This window comes from Leucoraja erinacea, chromosome 8 (assembly GCF_028641065.1).
Source record: "Leucoraja erinacea ecotype New England chromosome 8, Leri_hhj_1, whole genome shotgun sequence".
In the NCBI taxonomy this organism is placed as follows: domain Eukaryota; kingdom Metazoa; phylum Chordata; class Chondrichthyes; order Rajiformes; family Rajidae; genus Leucoraja; species Leucoraja erinaceus.
In genome coordinates, this window is record NC_073384.1 from 23,414,690 (window position 1) to 23,435,469 (window position 20,780).

Consider the following 20,780-nt stretch of genomic DNA (forward strand, 5'->3'; position numbering starts at 1 on the left):
GATAATCTCATTCCCTATGCTTTCACTTCCTTAACAAAGACCTTTTTGTATGAACTGTGCAATAGCCTACGTTGCAAGTTGTTTGCCATTTATTTACTGACGCAAAAGGATGAAAAAGAATCAATGATAAGATAATATATATATATATATATATAAGAGCTGCTTACTTCAATGTCTGTTTTTATTCAATATTGAAATGGCTTATTTTGTGTGTTGGCAATAAATGTGCTTTGTGTCTGGTCTACAATACCTGGAATGATGCTGGTGGGCACTCGGTGTAAGGCAGGAGAGCAGCTGAATGGTCAATCTTGGCAAGTATATAAGTAACCTCTGCCAAGAAATCGCAACACAATTGAAGTCAATGAACTATGATTGTGTGGTGAGAGTGTATGATGGACATAGGGTTCTCTGAGCCAGTCACCTTTTTAAAACATTGCTTTCGTTTGTGAGAATATTCTAGTATTTTTCTGTTCATAGATGTAGTTGTTTTCACTCCCGATGATGTTTGGCACTGATCCTCCTCTTAGTCTCTTAACTAAAAAAACATAACATGCCCACATATTAAAATAATTTTAAAATTACAAAATGAGTGGAATGTTTATAATGCTTTATGGCGTCAAGTATATGAATGCAGTTTTTTACAGTAATTCCGACAATGCTTTTATTTGGTTTTAGTCTTTGACTCATTTGAATTTTGCATGCAAGTGTGCAGCTGTAATATAGTTGCTAATTTGGCATCTGAGCAGAATGAGTTCTTACTCATGTGCAGCATTCCAGGTGGGGAAGCTGTTCCTCTTTGTTCAAGCGGCCATCATTTATAAATTCTTCAAGATAGTAAAAGACTGTAAAAAAATAAATATGACATCAGTGCACAACTGTGCTAAAGGTACAAGACACCAATGCAACAGATTCCAGAAATCTGGAAACCCTAATTAAATCAAAATGCTGGACTACAAGAAACAGTTAACATTTTAATGCACCAGAATCGTGATGAAACGTCAACCTCAAATGTTAACACTTTCACTATCCATAGATGCTGCCTCACCCAAGTATTTTTTGTTTTTATTCCAGGAACTGTTGCGCATTCAAGAAAATGTAAAAATAAAAATTGGTGGGGTGGGACGAGGATGCAGTTTTGTTAACAAGCCTGTTGTATTTTTCAGAGTGCTGGGACCAGGATCCTCATATCCGTCCATCTTTTGCTACCATTTTGGAACAACTCACTGCTATTGAGTCCACAGTCATAACCGATATGCCCCAGGAGTCATTTCATTCCATGCAGGATGATTGGAAGATGGAAATACAGCAGATGTTTAATGAACTAAGGACAAAGGAAAAAGTGAGTCCAGTTTATTACTTTTGAAAGTAATTATTTTTTTTAATTGGGAGTCTGAATTACTCTGTTCCATGGAGCTCCTATATAAGAAACCACATTCTTAATGTAAGAAAAGCCAATGACCTTTGTTCCATGTCCTTCCCAACATTTCTTCTTCAATAGCATCAACGACAAAAAATTAGACGCCTGCTGGCCTACACGCATATTGTTTTATTTATATATTTTATTTATATTTATGTGTGTGTGTGTGTGTGTGTGTGTGTATATGTATATGTGTGTGTGTAAATATAAACTGCACAGTCGGGGGAGCATTGGTTTTGTCTTTTTGCACCATTGTTTGTTTTTATGTGTATGTATGTGTTCATATGCACACACACATACTGCACTTTTTTTTCTTGTTTATAATATTGTTTACCGAATACAGGTGCACAACCTTTTATCCGAAAGCCTTGGGACCAGACACTTGTCGGATTTCGGACATTTTCGGATTTCCGAATGGAAGATTTTCAGCGTAGATTAGGAAGGTAGCGCGGGCGGCTTGAAAAGTCTGGAGCGGCTGCCTCCTCCCCGGAGACTGGGGAATCATTGTAAATCATTGCATAAATGTTAGTCAGTTAGTTTGGAGGGATTTTATGTGGTGGTGGGTGGTTAAAGGGGGAAAATTTGATTCTTAGTCCCCTACCTGGTCGGCGACTCCCAACATCGCGGAGCTGGGGCCTCCGTCCGGCCACGGGCGGCGCCGGTTGGAGCTCCGACCCCGGCAACTCTACCCCTGGCTGCGAGGCGCTCCAAATCCAGCGCCGCCCGCGGCCGGACGCCCGCAGCCCCAGCTCCGCGAATGTTGGGAGTCGGCGGCCACAGCGCTCCGAAGCTTACCGCACGGCGACCCGGTAAGGCATTGCCCACTCCCCGCTGGTATCCCAGCGCTGCGACGCCGCCGACTCCCAACATTCGCGGAGCTGGGGCTGTGGGCATCCGGCCGCGGGCGGCGGTGGATTTGGAGCGTTCCGCAGCCAGGGGTAGAGCTGCCAGGGTCGGAGCTACAACCGGCGCCGCCCGCGGCCGGAGGCCCGCAGCCCCAGCTGGGAGTTGGCGGCCACAGCGCTGCGGAGCTTACTGCACGGCGACCCGGTAAGGCATTGACCGCTCCCCGCCTCTCCGACCAGGTAGGGGACTAAGAATTAAAGTTTACCCCTTCAGCCCCCCCTTCACATAAAAGCCCTCCAAACTAACTGACTAACATTTAAGCAATGATTTACAGATGTTTAAGTGTCTCCCCGGTCTCCGGGGCGGAGGCAGCTGCTACAGTAGTATAGACCTGGGTTGACCGTGGGTCGTTTCGGGTCAAGTTTGGCGCCAAACGCGAGCTTTGGTGTGCAGACGACATTCTGGAAAAAATGGCCGGTTTTTGGAGTTTTTCGGTTTCCGGAACTCCGGATAAAAGGTTGTGCACCTGTACTATATTTATCTACTCTGTTGTGCTGCTGCAAGTAAGAATTTCATTGTTCCATCTGCGACATATGACAATAAAACACTCTTGACCTATAACCAAATCTTAGAATTTGTAAAATCTCCATTAATCTCTCCTCAGCATTTATTTGTCTGTTCGTTCTTCTAAAAAAACATATACAAGAGAATCTTGAGTAAATTTTCAACTTTTCAGTATATTTAATGTAATGAAGTTGTACTTGGAATTAGACTTCCCGTTGATTGAGATGCTGGAAAAAAATGTCTGTTGTTTGAGTGTAGGTGGGCAAAGTCCTTGCACTGTTACCCAAAGGGAAGATTTAGCTTGCAGAATGTCTAGTGCTTAAAGGGCCTGTCCCACTTACGCAACTTTTCAGCAAACTGTCTGCGACCTTCAACCTTGGGGGCACTCACCTGAAAAACCGCGAGCTGGATCAACCGTCAGCGCTGAACACACACACACACACACGCACGCGCACACACACACACACACACACACACACACACACACACACACACACACACACACACACACACAGAGCGGGGGCCAGGGAAAGCGGGGGAGCGCTGTCTGAAATTCACACGGTGCAAAGCCAAGGTCGTACTCGCGATGAACAGGAAGGTTAAAGATGGCTGGCACAGTGTACGGTAAGTCCTTTAAGGGAGGGGGGGGGGGAGAAGGAGTGGAGACACTTTTAAGAAGCCAGACAACTTTTAATAGGCCAGAGATACACAGTTGTGATGTTTAGCGGGCATTTAACATAACCATTCGGTTTTCCTTGGTTCTGAAAACTTGTGCTTACGTTTGGTTTTCCCCAATGAGCCAATTAAAATGCCTGGTCAGCAAAGGAGATTACCTACGGCTACCTCGACTATCTACAACGACATGGCGACCCCACTACCACTGCACTACAAGTTCAAAAGTATCGATTTTCTCCCTGCCGACCAATTTTACTCGCAGAAAAATTTTAGCTTGAAAATTTTTCCTCGACCAAACTGTAACCACTATGCGGGAACTCCTCTCGATCATGAAGAAGGCTTACCAGTGACCACCTACGACCATGTGTCGACCATGCTGCGAGCTTGTGGCAAGCGCAAACTCTCCTAAACTCGCAGATAAAGTCGCCATAGTGGGACAGGCACTTCAGACTGATTTGCACCGCCAATGGTAGATTTTTAGTCACCAGGATCTCGAGAGTTACTTTGTTTTCAAAATTGCTTGTATCTGGAGAGAATGCCTTGAGCCATGGGAGTGACGTGTGATGCAAGTCCCATTACTACTTGGGCAAACTCAATTGATTACATGTATCATTTGTAAAGTTACAGCGCAACATTGATACATTCAGTTGGGACTGCATGTTTTTTGTATAGACAAATTCAATTCTATTGATAACGTATAGTATATGAGGGTACTGAGTACATTTATTGATTCATTGTTTTTTTATTGATATGACAGTTGTAAAAATGACATATATTTCCCCCCATTCTTTGCCCATGATACACATCCTAAGATTTTCATCTTGCTAAGGTTTTGCTAACCAACCTCGGTGCCTCCGGTTTCTGAAATATTTTCTCCCCAGAATGTACTCTACTCACTTCATTCCTTTTATCTTGTATTGGTGACCATGGTTTCTGCTGCTTAAGCTCCACGTTAGGGGTGGAAGATTGCAACCTTCACGTGGTCCGCCCTGTTTCAACGAATGCAATCAACCCGGCGTACACAATCAAATAAGATCAAATGGAATGTTGTCCTACAACTTTAGGCTGGACCATGTTGTTTAAGCTTGGCCAATTCTATCCGACTGTTCTATTCAATTCTATCAGTCTGAAGAAGGGTCTCGACCAGAAACGTCACCCATTGCTTCCCTCCAGAGATGCTGCCGGTCCCGCTGAGTTACTCCAGCATTTTGTATCACTTATCTGATTTGGTCTTCCATTTCTATATTGGCACGTATGGGTATGTAACCTTTCAGGAATTTGTGTGCAAGGATTTCCAGCTCATTCTGAATACAAACATCTGCCAATCCCTCAATTTCTCATTCCTCATGCGAATTGCCTGTTGCCAAAGATTGCCAACATTCCCATTGTTCTGAAAATGCTAAATAATTATCCACAATGTACTCTTAAATCGCGCGCGTTTATATCCATGACGTGTAAAAGGTGGGCCGACTGCATATGGGCGAGCGCGCGGCGGCGCATGGTTACACACGATGATGTAATTATGCGTCACCACGCACTACACGTACGAGATCAGGACGTCAGTGTGCGACCGCAGTACGTCCGTGTGCGTAAGCGATACGCCACGTGGTGGCGCGCGAAGATTTTGTGCAGCACGAAATCCTGGAGTGCCGCGCGATACCCCGCGCAACTCCATATTCCTCCATGCCTCCATGCGCCTGTCCCGCGCTACCCACACGCGACCCGTGCGTCACAACGCGACGACCACATTTTTGGAGGTTGCGTAAATGGCGCGCAAATGATGGCCAAGTGGGACATGCCCTTTAATCCATAGCGTTCATGCCTTAGGGCGACACACTGGCGCGGTGGTAGAGTTGCTGCCTTACAGGTCCAGAGACCGGGTTCGAACCTGACCACAGATACTGACTCTACGGTGTTTAAACATTCTCCCTGTAACCGCGTGGGTTTCCTCCGGCTACTCTGGTTTCCTCCCACCCTCCAAAGACGTACAGGTTTGTAGGTTAATTGGCTTCTGTTAATTGTAAATTGGCCCCATATTGTAGAATACTGTTAGTGTACAGGGTGATCACTGGTCGGCGTGGACTCAGTGGGCTGAAGGGTCTGCTTCCACGCTGTATCTCAAGTCTAAAGCCTTGGCAATTCAAGTACTTAATCAAATACTTTTGAACTGTGAGAGTACCAGTCATTGTCATTTTGTCAGCCGTGTGTTCCAGATTGCAACTGTTCTCTCGGTGAAAAATAAATCTCCTCAGATCCACTCTTACTCTTGCATCCCATCTTACGTGCCCTGGTTTTGGACATTTGCATTAAGAGAAAATATTTCATACTATCAACTCTTTCCATGCCCCTCATAACTTTGTACATCTCTGTCAGGTTCCCCCTTCACCTCCTGCACTACAAGGAAAATATACCCAGCCGACCGAGTCACTCCTCATAATGGAAACATTCTGACCCAGGCCACATCCTGGTAAATCTCCCTTGCGTCTTTCCAGTGTATTAACATCCTTCCTACAGGGTGGATGAGATCAGAAATGTATGCAGTACTCCACCTGTGGCCCAACACAGTATTTACAAATTTATACTCCATGCTGTTACATTCCGTGCCCTGGCTAATGTAGGCTAGCATCCTGTGTGCTGCCTTATCTAACCGTGGTACTACCTTAGGGGATCTATGGACTTGTACATCAAACTTCCACTGATTATCAATACTCCATTGAGCCCTACCTTAATTAGACTTCCCAAAACACATCACCTTGCATATATAACAATTAAATTCCATTTGCCATTGCCAACTAACCTCATTACCAATTAGTTAACCAATTTTTATGACATTGTACACACTAAATATATTTTCACAAATCCAAATTGTTAAAGTATATATATACAAACCACATTGGTTGGAGCACTGATCTCGGGCTTCTAATCACAGAAAGAACCCTCCACCATCAACCTTTGTTTCCTATTGCCAAACCGACTTTGGATCCAATTTGCCTGGATTTTGTGGGCTCTTAACATTAACCTTCCATGTGGGACATTGTCAAAGGCCTAACTGAAGTCCACAGGGTTGGAATTTACACTCTGTGTTTTTAATCACCATGTTCACTGTGCAGTTGAAATGACCGTTGCAGATTTGGAAGTTATGCCTCTAACTTTGTCCTGCTATGGTTGATAGGAGTTGCGGTCACGAGAGGAGGAGCTGACCAGGGCTGAGTTACAGCAGAAGTCCCACGAGGAGCTGCTGAAACGCCGGGAGCAGCAGTTGGCAGAACGGGAGATCGATGTACTGGAGCGTGAGCTGAACATTCTCATCTTCCAGATGAACCAAGAGAAACCAAAAGTGAAGAAAAGAAAAGGCAAGTTCAGGAAAAATCGGCTAAAGCTAAAAGATGGAAACCGAATCAGTTTGCCTTCAGGTATGAAGCTAGAACCCAAGGTCTCTGGGTGTGCACTAGGGTTATAATCACAAACTAAACTGGAAATTGTCTTATGAAAAAAATCTAATGTTTAAGTAAAAAAGATTATTTTAAAATTTTATATTGATTGACTAGCCTACAGAGAATGTAGGTGATTTTTATCCCACAAAAAATATTTCATGAGCTGTTGGCTTGCATTGTGACGGGTGCAGTAAAAATTTGGCACCTTTTTTATTTTAAATTTGATGGACTTGTACCTTGCTGTAATTCATTGTTTCAAGATCAAAAGCCACAATTTCTATTTTCCATTTATTTTTGGCTGTATCTATTTGGGCTGTCTCCATTAACGCACATCACTCTCCATTGGTACCATTAATAATGTATCAATTGACATTTTTTAATATTAAGTTCAAATGGTTTTCCATGTTTCCATTGTGTGGGCCCATTAATGTCCCCGCATACTGACACAACCATGATCCATGTTTTGTCATTATATTTGGTACCATTTCATTCTTGAATCAAGTCTCAGTTCTAGATTATGAAATTAAAAATTGGCTTCTAAATAATGGCCATTATATGCTGCTTTCAAATTTTTTACATTTACTTTTCACATGTACCAATTTATATAGAAACATAGAAACCAAGAAAATAGGTGCAAGAGTAAGCTATTCGGCCCTTCAAGCCAGCTGATCATTCAAAATGAGCACCTTGTACCGGCTTTTTCCCCATATCCCTTATTTTCGTTAGCCCTAAGAGCTAAATCTAACTCTCTCTTGCAAACATCCAGCGTCTACGTCGCATCTGCTCCACGATGAGGCGTTCCACACCAGGACATCTGAAATGTCCTAATTATTCAGGGAACGGGGGTTCCCCTCCTCCACCATAGATGAGGCTCGCACCAGGGTCTCTTCCATACCCCGCAACACTGCTCTCTCTCCCCATCCCCCCCACTCGCAACAAGGGCAGAGTCCCCCTAGTCCTCACCTTTCACCCCACCCGCCGTCACATACAAGAAGTAATCCTCCGTCAGTTTCGCCACCTCCAACGTGACCCCACTACTCGCCACATCTTCCCATCTCCCCCCATATCTGCCTTCCGCAAAGACCGCTCCCTCCATAACTCCCTTGTCAATTCTTCCCTTCCCTCTCGTACCACCCCCTCCCCGGGCACTTCCTTGCAACCGCAAGAGATGCAACACTTGTCCCTTTACCTCCCCCCTCGACTCTGTTCAAGGACCCAAGCAGTCGTTCCAGATGCGACAGACCTGCATCTCCTCCAACCTCATCTATTGCATCCGCTGCTCTAGATGTTAGCAGATCTACATCGGTGAGACCAAGCGGAGGTTGGGCGATCGTTTCGCCGAACACCTCCGCTCGGTCCGCAATAACAAAAGCTGACCGCCCAGTGGCTCAGCACTTCAACTCCCCCTCCCACTCCATCTCCGACCTCTCTGACCTGGGTCTCCTCCATGGCCACAGCGAGCAGCACCAGAAATTGGAGGAACAGCACCTCATGTTCCGCTTGGGGAGTCTGCATCCTGGGGGCATGAACATCGAATTCTCCCAATTTTGTTAGTCCTTGCTATCTCCCCCTTCCTCAGTCCCCCTGCTGTCTCCTCCCATCCCCCAGCCTTCGCGCTCCTCCTCCTTTTTCCTTTCTTGTCCCCGCCCCACCCCCCACCCCCGATCAGTCCGAAGAAGGGTTTCGGCCCGAAACGTTGCCTATTTCCTTCGCTCCATAGATGCTGCTGCACCCGCTGAGTTTCTCCAGCTTTTTTGTGTACCTTTGATTTTCCAGCATCTGCAGTTCCTTCTTAAACACAGTGTATTGGCCTTCACTGCCTTCTGTGGCAGAGAATTCCAGTTTCACAAAATGTTTTTCCTCATCTCAGTCCTAAATGGCCTACCCCTTATTGTTAAACTGTGACACCTGGTGCTGGACCCCCCCCCCCCCCTCAACATCGGGAACATTTTCCCTGCATCTAGCCTGTCCAATCCCTTAAGAATTGTATATGTTTCTATAAGATCCCCTCTCATCGTTCTAAATTCCAGTGAATGCAATTTCTTCACCCCATGTTTACTTATGTATCACACCAGGTACTATGATACTAGGTTACTTATGGACCATGTATTTTAAGCTTGGCCAATTCTATCCGACTGTTCTATTCAATTCTATCAGTCTGAAGAAGGATCTCGACCAAAAACGTCACCCATTCCTTCTCTCCCGAAATGCTGCCCGTCCCGTTGAGTTACTCCAGCATTTTGTGTCTACCTTTGATTTAAACCAGCATCTGCAATTCTTTCCTACACAATTCTATCCGATACTGACTGGGCTTGATACCGTCTTTAGTCATTTAATTTTCTTGATATTGTGATTCTGATTTCTAATTGTGATGGATGGACCTTGTTTTGGGCATCCTGTGACATTCTGGCTAATTTCTAATTGATAGATTTTCAGCACAAGATCACCGTTCAGGCCTCTCCAACTCTTGACAAGCGGAAAAGTTTGAATGGCAGCAGCTGCAGTCCGCCAAGTAGCCCAACCATCATCCCACGGCTCCGAGCTATACAGCGTAAGTGCTGTTTATCTGATCTAACCCTGTTTAGTTTAACTGTTTCATAGTACTTGGCAAATTCAGTAACATTTTATTGAAGACAAATGAAGGTGATGTGGTTCCATTTTGTTCATTTAACTTGTCTATATTTAGAGTTAGAGCTCTACAGCATGGAAACAAGCTCCAAGCATACAGCATGGAAGCAGGCTCCAAGCATACAGCATGGAAACAGACACTTCGGCCCCACTCATCCATGCCAACCGAGTTGTCTAATTTAGCTTGGTTGTAAATGCCTGCACCTAGCCCAAATATTTCCTATACATGTACCCGTGCAAGTGTCGTTAAAATGTCATCATTATATTTATACACATCACCCTTTGTGTGAGGGAAATTTTAAATTTTAAAATCTTTTAAATCTTTGCCCTGTCATCTTCCCTGCCCTCTAGTTATGGAGGAAGACCGTGATCGTTCACCTTAACTGTGCCCCTTATGATTTTATAAACTACTATAAGGTCTACCTCAGTCTACTATGCTTTAAGGGAAAAAGGACCTAGTCTTTTCTTTTAACTCCAACCTTCCAGACCTGGTAACATCCTTGTAAATCTCTTTTGCACCCTTCCAGATTAATGACTTCCATCCAACAGCAGGCCAACCAGAACTGTACACAGTACTCCAAATGTGACTGTACCGATGACTTGTACAGCTATAACATGACGTCCCTACTTCTGTACTCAATACCCTGACCAATGAAAGTGGGCGTGTCAAATGCTGCCGTTCTACCTGTGTTGTCAATTTCATCCCATTGTAATCTTGGGCAACCTTCTTCATTGTTCACTATACCATTAATTTTAGTGTCATCTGCAAACTTACAAATAATTACATCTACATTCTTATCCAAAGTTAATATAAATAATGAAGAACAGTATTGCCAGCGCTAATAACACCACTTATTGCAAGCCTTCAGTCTGAAAAACAATCTTCAAGCCAATTTCCATCCTTTGGTTGTCTTGCCCTGGATTCCATGTGATTTAAACTTATAGACCAGCTTACTGTGTGGTACCTTGGTAAAGTCCATGTTGGCAGTGTCTACCAGACTACCCTCAACGGTCCTGATCTTCAAAAAAAACCCATCAAATTTGTGAGACATTTTGCATACACAAAGTACGGTGATTATTCCTTGCCATTCAGAATGCATGTCAATCTATGATAACTGAAAATTACCTCCAATAATAATTTTTAAGAAGGATTATGGGCTTTTGACATGTACGATCACAGCATTTTTTGTTATGTCCATCTTTCTCAATAGGGAGATGCTACATTCCGAGTAATAAAATACAACTTTTTTATTATTGTCATTTGAGCCCCATTAGGTGTCAAATTAAATTATTGTTATCCACATCCATGGGATAAATTGCAGACTTGATTTTTTAAATCTCAAAATTTTGTAACATTGCTAAACTATGCCCCTTATGATTTTATAAACTACTATAAGGTCTACCTCAGTTCTACCATGTCTCTCCCAATAAAAAAGCCCTAGGTTTTCTTTTAATAACCTTCCACGGCCTGGTAAGGCCGTGTAAATCGATTTCCGGCACCCTTCCGATTAATAACTGTCACAAAGTTGGACAACGGCAGAACGCTGGACATGTCCAAACGGACTGTAGCCGCGACTTGTACAGCTATGTTCGACCCCGCTACTTCTGTACTCAACCCCGCGACACGGGCTGGTGAAGTCGCGTTGCTGGGAGCTACCTGTGAAGCAATTTCTCCCTGTAATCTTGGGCAACCTTCTTCGTTCACTATACGATTAATTTTAGTGTCATCGGACCTGTGGCTGCGTTACATCTACATTCTTAGCCCAAAGTTAATATAAGTCGCAGCACAGTATTGCTAGCACCAATAACACTACTTATTGCAAGCCTTCAGTCTGAAAAACAATCTTCAAGCCAATTTGCATCCTTTGGTTGTCTTGCCCTGGATTCCATGTGATTTAAACTTATAGACCAGCTTACTGTGTGGTACCTTGGTAAAGTCCATGTTGGCAGTGTCTACCAGACTACCCTCAACGGTCCTGATCTTCAAAAAAAACACATCAAATTTGTGAGACATTTTGCATACACAAACCTACGGTGATTATTCCTTGCCATTCCAAATGCATGTAGATCCAATCTCATAGAATTACCTCCAATAATTCACCCACCACTGATGGTGGGCTCACTGACATGTAGTTTCCAGGCATTCCTTGTAATCTTTCTCAAATGGAGGCACATTAACCATTCTCCAATCCTCTGCCACTAAACTTGTGGTTATCGATTACACAAATATCTCTCCCCGAGGACCCTGCAACGTATTCCCTAGTTTCCCACAATATCCCATACTTGATCTGGTCCTAGGGACGTATTTACCTTAATTTTACGACTACTTCTGTAATGTGGACTTTCTTTAGACTTCACTATTAACCTTCCTATGTTTTTTAGCGTGCATGTATTTCTCCCTGGTAAATAGAGATGGGAAATATTTGTTTAACATCTCGTCCATCTCCTGTAACTCCATGCATAGGTGACCTTGTTGATCTTTAAGGAGGCTTATTCTCTCCCTTCATTAGAGAGGGAAAAAATCTCCTAAGATCGAGTGAATTTCTTGTTGGTTATAGTGTCAGAATATATTTCCACTTTCCTGCATTTTTAGTGTCAATCTTGACCTTTCCAAAAGGACCCAAGTAGAGATTTTTGTTAATTTGTGACTTTCTCTATCCCCCTAAAAAAACCTAGAGTTGGGATCAGTATTGTTTTTAAAATATCTGGGAATTCTGTTGTTTGGTTTTAAAACTATTTGCTTTAGTTTAACCTTCCATGACTGAAAAGCTCATGTAACTTCTTCCTCTCTTTGGTGTCCTTTTGGTATCACCTAATTTTGGACCGAAAATCTTCCTGGTGATTGATGCTGCATTATTGTGTATTTTCTGTCCTTATTTTTCAATTTCCTTTACATGATTTTTACTGAAAAGAATTAGAATAGAAAAACTTGTGAATCTGTTGCCAAATAGGCTTGCAATGTTGTAAATAACATTGCATCTTTGGCACTGACAAAGAGCCCCAAGCAACAGACATACAGAAAAATAAATATAATGGCCCCATTTCCACTCTAGACAGACTATTTATTCTGAGCACTCTGCAAACTGTAAAGCGGGCTAAATGTACCATTTGCCATGCAGGCATAGAGATTGGGGGTTTCTTGTTCATTGCTGCTGATTTGAATTCATCTCAAATCTGGTGGAGACCCACCAGCTCTAGAATGTCAGGGAAATTGGATCAGTATTTTAAGGATTCTGACTCCTTGTAGGAGAATGCCAATTTTGTCAAGCTCCTAAAATTGAGTATCTGCACTCCCTGGAATGTTTGATCTAAATTGACAAGACATAACAGAACTGCTGGAGATACTCTGGGCCAGATTCTGGACTTTTAGGAAAAGGGACAAAATTGTCAGCTCAAAGTGGTGCAAGGTAATCAGAATGCTGATATTAATTTTATGTTTTATACTAGCAAGTTCCTGTTTCGCCAACTTGCAAAATGCCTTTTCTCAAGCACAAAGCTTAGCAGTCAACTGTACTTCAACTAAAACAGCAGCTTTCCCCCTCCCCACCCTCCTGTTTTTGTTCTCTTTAGTGAGCTGCAAAGCTGATGCTGCCAATTCAAGCGCCTTTCGCAACAGCATATATGTTTACCAGCAGGAGGTGGATATCGCAAGTGAATGTACAAGCAAATCCCTAAGTAGGGTTAAAACAAAAGGCAAGATTTTTAGTTAAATCATCAGGCAATGAATCATCTTCTTGCTCTTGTTTGCTGTTCAGTTGTAACCCTTACATTTTCTGTCCACCTCTTTGGTTTTGGATCTTTGTTCATTTGGCTAAAGTATGAACTGACAGTAAATCTAACCTACTTTGCATCTTTCCCTATTACTATTTACATAGAGTAGTCAAAATAACCATATAACAAACCATATAACAATTACAGCACGGAAACAGGCCATCTCGGCCCTACAAGTCCGTGCTGAACAATTATTTTCCCTTAGTCCCACCTGCCTGCACTCATACCATAACCCTCCATTCCCTTCTCATCCATATGCCTATCCAATTTATTTTTAAATGATACCAACAAACCTGCCTCCACCACTTCCACTGGAAGCTCATTCCACACCGCTACCACTCTCTGAGTAAAGAAGTTCCCCCTCATGTTATCCCTAAACTTCAGTCCCTTAATTCTGAAGTCATGTCCTCTTGTTTGAATCTTCCCTATTCTCAAAGGGAAAAGCTGATCCACATCAACTCCGTCTATCCCTCTCATCATTTTAAAGACCTCTATCAAGTCTCCCCTTAACCTTCTGCGCTCCAGAGAATAAAGACCTAACTTATTCAACCTTTCTCTGTAACTTAGTTGTTGAAACCCAGGCAACATCCTATTTCATATTCCATACTGGTTTGCTTTGGACACCTGGTAATGATGACAATTGAACCCAAAACACTCCCAGCTTTAACTTTCAAAATAAGTAGAAAATAATTCTCGGAGGATAAGTAGTACAAGATCTCGTCACTATTAATGATTAAAGGCTTAATGGTTGAATTCCCCCCTTGCTTTATTCCACAGTACTTCATGTTGTATGATTATTTTAAGAGATCAATTATGGGCAGCCTTTTTCAACCATTGTCCTTACAGAGTGATGAAAGTTAGGAATGATCTACCATGCGAGGTAACGGAGATGAAAAGCACTGAGGTTAATCAAAGTGCAATTAGATCCATGCTGAAAGTTAATATACGATGAATGAACTGAACTTCATCCTTGACTGCATCTCTTTTGAAGTGATTGCTTTCATATTTTGACAGGCCAAGTCTGGGCAGCCACCACTGAACAGTGCATTTAAGATTAAATCTGCCTGTTGTCAGACCTCTTTCATTTGACTATCGTCCATCTTTTTCTCTGTCCAGCAGGTTCTGCTCCTGTTACCCACTGGCTTCTTGCTGGAATTTTGCTGTTTCTCTTTGGCTTTTGAGTCTAATTAGCAAAAGCCAAAGCAAACATTATTATCCTTTAAGGATATTCTCTGCTGGGCTTTTGTGGTTTTAAATGTTGCTTTCTTTGGTGTCTTGTTGCCTGTGCTTTTGATTTAAAATTCAGCTGAAGATTTCTGGAATTGTACAGGGAGAAACATCTACCTTCTCTTAAGTTACTTGAAATGCATTTCAAGTTTCTTGTTCTGTTGTGTGCAGTTACCCTTGATGAGAGCAATAGAACGTGGGGTAAAAGCACAGTCTACCGTCAGGAAGATTATGATGAAGAGGTACAGAAAACTTGCAAGAAGAAAGGGCGAACCTGGGGACCTAGTTCTATGCAAACCAAGGAGCGGACCAATTGTGAGGAAAGGTGAGTGCTGGAAGATGGGCATTTTCCCTGTTTATCCATGTTGTGGGGCCCAGTGGTAGCCCTCAGGCTTTTGTGCTCATGGTTAGTCTGAGAATTGACTGACTATTTTGATGCAGAGTGTATTCTATTTGTGTTCAAACACGCCCATGCCTGATATTCATGTACTTCTAGGAATACTGATCAGGAACTTATGTTGAAGTTATTCATTTCCTGCTTCTCTCACCCCGCCCCACTGCACATCAACTGAACATATTCTTCCTTTCTCTATTGCCAACTATCTCTATTTTATTTGGAATAGGGTGTGGATCAGGGCCTTAGCCTGATCATTGGGCTCTGGTGGGAATGGCCACTGGGTAAAAGTCCAGAAATTGTTGGTGAGACACTTTCAGCATATATGAGACCAATGAGAACTTCATCCGTTTTTGCAAGCTGTTAAATCTGCTCTCTGCTCTCTGCTCTATTGTAAAGCTGGAGAGTGAGTGAGTGAGTGTGACGTGCCTTGGAACCCAGATTCACTGCTCATGGTTATGAGTCTACAAACGTTTGCAAAAGTCTGCAGTATACTGTACCAGTGCTTTTCATGGTGATTGCTGCACAACCCTGGATAATCTTTCTTAATTAGACTGAGACCTGTGTGAATGACTGTGTTGTGAATTCCTGTGATCAGGCCTGGAAGCTCCTAGAGGGCCTGTCTTAGGCGACTGCAGGAGACTATGCGGTCGCCTCATGGTCGCCACATGTTCGCGGGTGGTTGCCAGGTAGTCGCCTTCATGGTCGTGAGGAGTTCCCGAATTCTGGGAACTAGTCGCGACCTCATTATGGTCTTAAATTAAGCCGCCATGGAGAGTAACTAAATTCTCGTGCAGTAGGTGCAGTGGTAGTGGGTCGCAGGAGGTCGTAGGTTCTCGTAGGTTGTAGTCGGTGCTGACTGGTGAATTTCATTGGCTCATTGGGAATAAAAAAACGTAAGCAGTAGTTTTCAGAACCAAGGATAACTGACTGGTAATGTTAATGTCCGCCGAGCCTCACAGCCAGTGTATCTCTGGCTTCTTAAAAGTTGTCTCCACTCCTTCTCCCCCCATCACCCCACCCTTTTAAAGGACTTACGTGACCCTTCCCATACACTTTGCTTTAAATGTCTTCATTACAGCTCCAATCTTCCTGTTCATCGCAGTGTGTGTCTGTATCACATTGGCTTTGCACCGTGTGAATTTCATTCAGACAGCGCTCCCCTGCTTGCCTGTCCCCCGCCTGCATAACAGGCTGGTGAAGGAAGCTGTCTGTCTGTCTGTCTGTCTGTCTGTCTGTCTGTCTGTCTGTCCCTAAGTGGAACAGGCTCATAATCTTTTTCACTATGTCTTTAATAATTAGACAGTGAAGGTGAAACAATTTTTGTTTTGTATATTAGGACAAGGCCTTTATCAGATGGAAACAATCCATGGTCTGCAAGTTTGTTGAAGACTCCAACTTTACCTCTGACTTCAGTTTTTGCAAATATTGCGGACCAGGGTAAGAATTTTCACTATATTGTAAATTAGTGTCTTTCACTTATGCCAGTTGAAGGTCTACACACAGTTAAACCTGTAATTGCAGTTATAAAGAGCATTCAATTCAGTGGCGATCAGTTACATTCAGACTACAAAAATTTGCATTATGCATGGATATCAGGATTATTCAATTTTGATACACACTCTGAAGTGGTTAATTTCAGCTGTAATTTGTATTAGGAAAAATGTCCGAGGAAAGAAATCACACATTTCCTGCTGCTTTCTCAATTGAATGGTTACTGACCATGAACATCCTTTGATATCTCAACCCAAGTGGCTTTTATTTGATCTGAGCGGACAATTCCAGTACTGTTCGACTCATCTCGAAGGCTCTGACCTCTGTTGTTCCAGCAAAATGAATAATCCAGCAAGGCTCTAGAACCCAATGTGCTGGAAATCGGTGGTGGACCTGTATCTGATAATTACAACCTTTGATTTTCCCAGATCCCTCTTTTTCAGTCATAAATGTATTTGATGATGCTACATAGAACTCGTTGGAATAGTGAATTCACACCCCTCCCAAGAGAAGAAATTCTTCCTCATCTTACAGGGATATTTTATCCAGAGTCTGTGTCTTCTATTCTTGATTTCCATGTCAGGGAAACCATCCTCATAGTATTGACGCTGTTGAATCCCTTCAGGATTTTGCAAGCTTCAACAAGATCACCGCTTGTTTCCTCCAAAATATAGGCCTTCAATCATTCCTTAAATAACCCCAAAATCAATCTGGTAAGTATTCCCTGCACAACCTTCAAGCCAAATATACCTAAATAAGGAGACCAATACCATATACTGTCCTCCAGGTGTTGTTGTACACTTATTCATGTATTAAATAAGCCAGCACAGATCAAGCAACTGAATTTAATATGGTTTATGTGGTGTGACGAGCCCATTGTAGAGTGTAGTGAAGAGTTTTATATCCCTATGCAAGTGTAGAGCTGAAGAGAAGAGTGTTCCCAATTTTTATTTTTCACATTTTAACATGAAGGATGTGCAGTTTCGAAGTGCTGCAACAAGTTAGATGGGAAGAATGGGAATACAGCCTCGGCTTATGAGAGATCTGTCAAGAGGCTGATAACAGCAAGGTAGAATCCTCATTGTTCTGGTTAGTCATACAATCAGAAATAATTCAGCATGCCCACTGAGGCCAAACTAAGCATCAAACACCCATTTACATATGACTCTCATTATTTTATTTTCCCCACATTCCCATCAATGCCCCCCAGGTCCTACCACCCATCTATACACACGGGACAATTTGCAGTGGCCAATTAACTTACCAACCTGAGTATCTTTGGAATATAGGAGGAAACTGGAGCACTTGGAGGAAACCCAAATGGTCATGGAAAGAACGTGCCAACACCACATGAGTACTGCCCAGGGTCAGAATTGAACTCTGTCTCTGGTGTTGCAAGGCAGTGGCTCTTCATTGGAAGTTCTGTCCCATGACCTTAACCTTAGTTCCATTCATAGGTTTCTGTATTTGCAAATATGCACCTGTTAAGCTTAATGCACAGGTACTGAAAGGTACAATTCTCTTTCCCACAGGGATTGTGTCTGAGCAGACTCAAGCAGCTGAAGATTATGAAAATCGACCAAAGCAGTCCAAATTACCTAATCAGGTGTATATTGATCTACCTCTTCGTAAAGATCATCAGGGAGATGGAGACGGTGGCAGCGAAAGCCAGGAGGAGGCGATGACGACGCCTGCCAGCTCGGCCAATAGCACTCCACAGGTCACTCCCACAAACAGCCTGAAGCGATTAATTCAGAGGAAGAAAACCGATATGGTGCTGTATGGCTGTGCTGTGCTGCTTGCATCTGTGGCCTTAGGGTGTGACGTCAGAGAGGTGAATAAATCGCTTGTCTCGGAGGAAATTGAAGTCAAGGAGGAGAAGAAGAAGAAGGAGGGGCTTTTTCAGAGAACCAGCAGGTTCCGCAGAAGCACCAGTCCTCCGAACAGGACAGTCTCCAAGAAGGACGAGGCCAACATTCCCTCACTGAACTCGCATGCCGTTAATCTCTTGTCAATGTCTTCCATTTCCGAATGTAATTCCACCAGGTCCTTGCTCCGGTCGGACAGTGAGGATGTACCCACCTTCAACACGCCACTCACTCCTGTCACCAACCTCAATAAACAAGAACTCTTGACTGACAATCCTTTGAACAGTTCCATTAACGGGGTACACAAGAACCTAGATGAGTCGCCTTTGTCAGACATTGAGTGTTTGAAAGAGTGCAGTACTGTGCCTGCAGAGGGAGCTGCTGAGCCCATATCTCCCTCTGGCCAGATGCCATCAGAAGGAAGCCCAGCCAGTAAGTTTCACCGTTAATGGGCAGAATGCCAGGTGTCTTGTTCAATGTCCAACTTTGAAATGCTGCATCAATAGTCGAAGGGGGTCGACTTTAAACCGGAACTCCCCATTCACCAGAATTGCCAAGCTTTCCCTGTCTATTTCAATATAGCTCTGTCATGCATAGAAACTGCGTTAAGCATCTGCTTTGAACGAAAGCAGAAATAAAGGAAAGAGTAGCATTGAGAGAAAGCAGGCACCAGTGTAATCAGGACAGTGAATGTTGCGCTAGAGAGATACGCAACAACCTATATGGTGACGGCCAGATGAGGGAGGTGGCTGATGATCAGATGATGTTGATAAGGAGGTGGCTGGTTGTAGACAACAGGACGATATTGATCGGTTGGTAAGATTGTCAAACCAATGGCAAATGGAATTTAAATGTAATAAAATGCCAGTTAATGTACTTAGGAGGAGTAAAAAGGGTAGGACATGTGTAATAAATGGTAGGGCCCCAGGTAGTATGGGGAAGAGAGTATACATGTCGTAAAATCCATGAAAGTGATATTGTGAAGAATGTTTATGGAAAATTCCCTTATTAGCTCGGACAGAGAATGCAAGAGCAAGGAAGTTGTGATATACCACCTATAAAACATTGGCTAGGCCACAGCTGAAGTACTATGTGCGGGACGCAAAAGGCCCTTCCTATGGTGTGGCGACCAGAACAGCACATAGTACTGGAGAGGGTGCAAAATAAATTCCTGATATGAAGTGTTTCAGTTATAAGAAGAAAGTGAATATCTAGGATTTTTTCTTTAAGTGGAGCAAGCTGATTGAAACTTTTCTCCCCATAGTAGACATATCTTAAACTAGAGGCCATGGGTTTAGGGAAGAGGTTCAGAGGGGAACTAAGGAAGAACCTTTTCACGCAGAGGGTGATTGGAATCTGGAATGCACTGCCTTGATGGATGTTGGAGGCAGAGACTCTCTCAACATGTAAGTACCTTGTCAAGCACTTGAACTGGCAAGGCATGAAGACTGTGAATCAAGTGCTGATAATTGGGAATGGTATAGATGGTAATTGAAGGGCTGAAGAGCCTTGCTTTTGTGCTGAATGACTCTAAATTCAGGTATAAATTCAGGTGAATTTATTATGGGGAACAAGGAAATGGCAGACGAGTTGAACAGGTACTTTGGATCCGTCTTCACTAAGGAAGACACAACCAATCTCCTTGAGGTACTAGTAGCCAGAGGATCTAGGGTGACTGAGTAACTGAAGGAAATTCACATTAGGCAGGAAATGGTGTTGGGCAGACTGATGGGACCGAAGACTGATAAATCCCCAGGGCCTGATGGTCTGCATCCTAGGGTACTTAAGGAAGTGGCTCTAGAAATTATGGACGCATTGGTGATCATTTTCCAATGTTCTATCAGGATCAGTTCCTGTGGATTGGAGGGTAGTTAATGTTATCCCACTTTTTAAGAAAGGTGGGAGAGAGAAAACAGGGAATTATAGACCAGTTAGCCTGACATCGGTGGTGGGGAAGATGCTGGAGTCAATTATAAAAGATGAAATAGCGGCACATTCGGATAGCAATAACAGGATCGGTCCGAGTTAGCATGGATTTACGAAGGGGAAATCATGCTTGACTAATCTTCTGGAATTTTTTGAGGATGTAACTTGGAAAATGGACATGGGAGAGGCAGTGTACCTGGATTTTCACAAAGCATTTGATAAGGTCCCACATTGGAGATTAGTGGGAAAAAAATAGAGCACATGGTATTGGGGGTAGGGTACTGACATGGATAGAACATTGGTTGGCAGACAGGAAACAAAGAGTAAGGGATTAATGGGTCTCTTTCAGAATGGCAGGCAGTGACTAGTGAGGTACCGCAAGGCTTGTTGCTGGGACCGCAGCTATTTACAATATACATTACTAATTTAGATGAATGGATTAAAAGTAACATTAGCAAATTTGCAGATGACATAAAGCTGGGTGGCATTGTGAACTGTGAGGGGAATGCTGTGAGGATGCAGGGTGACTTGGACAG

At 43.2% G+C, this 20,780-nt stretch overlaps 1 protein-coding gene across 2 annotated transcripts in view; it reads left to right on the forward strand.

Annotated features, from left to right (window-relative positions):
• map3k21 (mitogen-activated protein kinase kinase kinase 21) overlaps positions 1-20,780 on the forward strand; it is a 97,558-nt gene that overhangs the window by 68,558 nt on the left and 8,220 nt on the right. The window contains exons 4-10 of one of the 2 annotated variants that reach the window (XR_008723848.1): positions 1,164-1,339; positions 6,675-6,915; positions 9,365-9,487; positions 14,734-14,887; positions 16,296-16,396; positions 17,983-18,750; positions 19,583-19,724. Coding sequence is in view for 1 of the 2 variants with exons in the window: in XM_055639230.1 (XP_055495205.1) it covers positions 1,164-1,339; positions 6,675-6,915; positions 9,365-9,487; positions 14,734-14,887; positions 16,296-16,396; positions 17,983-18,750 (1,563 nt within the window). In the remaining variant the exon portion in view is untranslated. The remainder of the gene's footprint in view (positions 1-1,163; positions 1,340-6,674; positions 6,916-9,364; positions 9,488-14,733; positions 14,888-16,295; positions 16,397-17,982; positions 18,751-19,582; positions 19,725-20,780) is intronic. The other variant, XM_055639230.1, reaches the window with a different exon arrangement.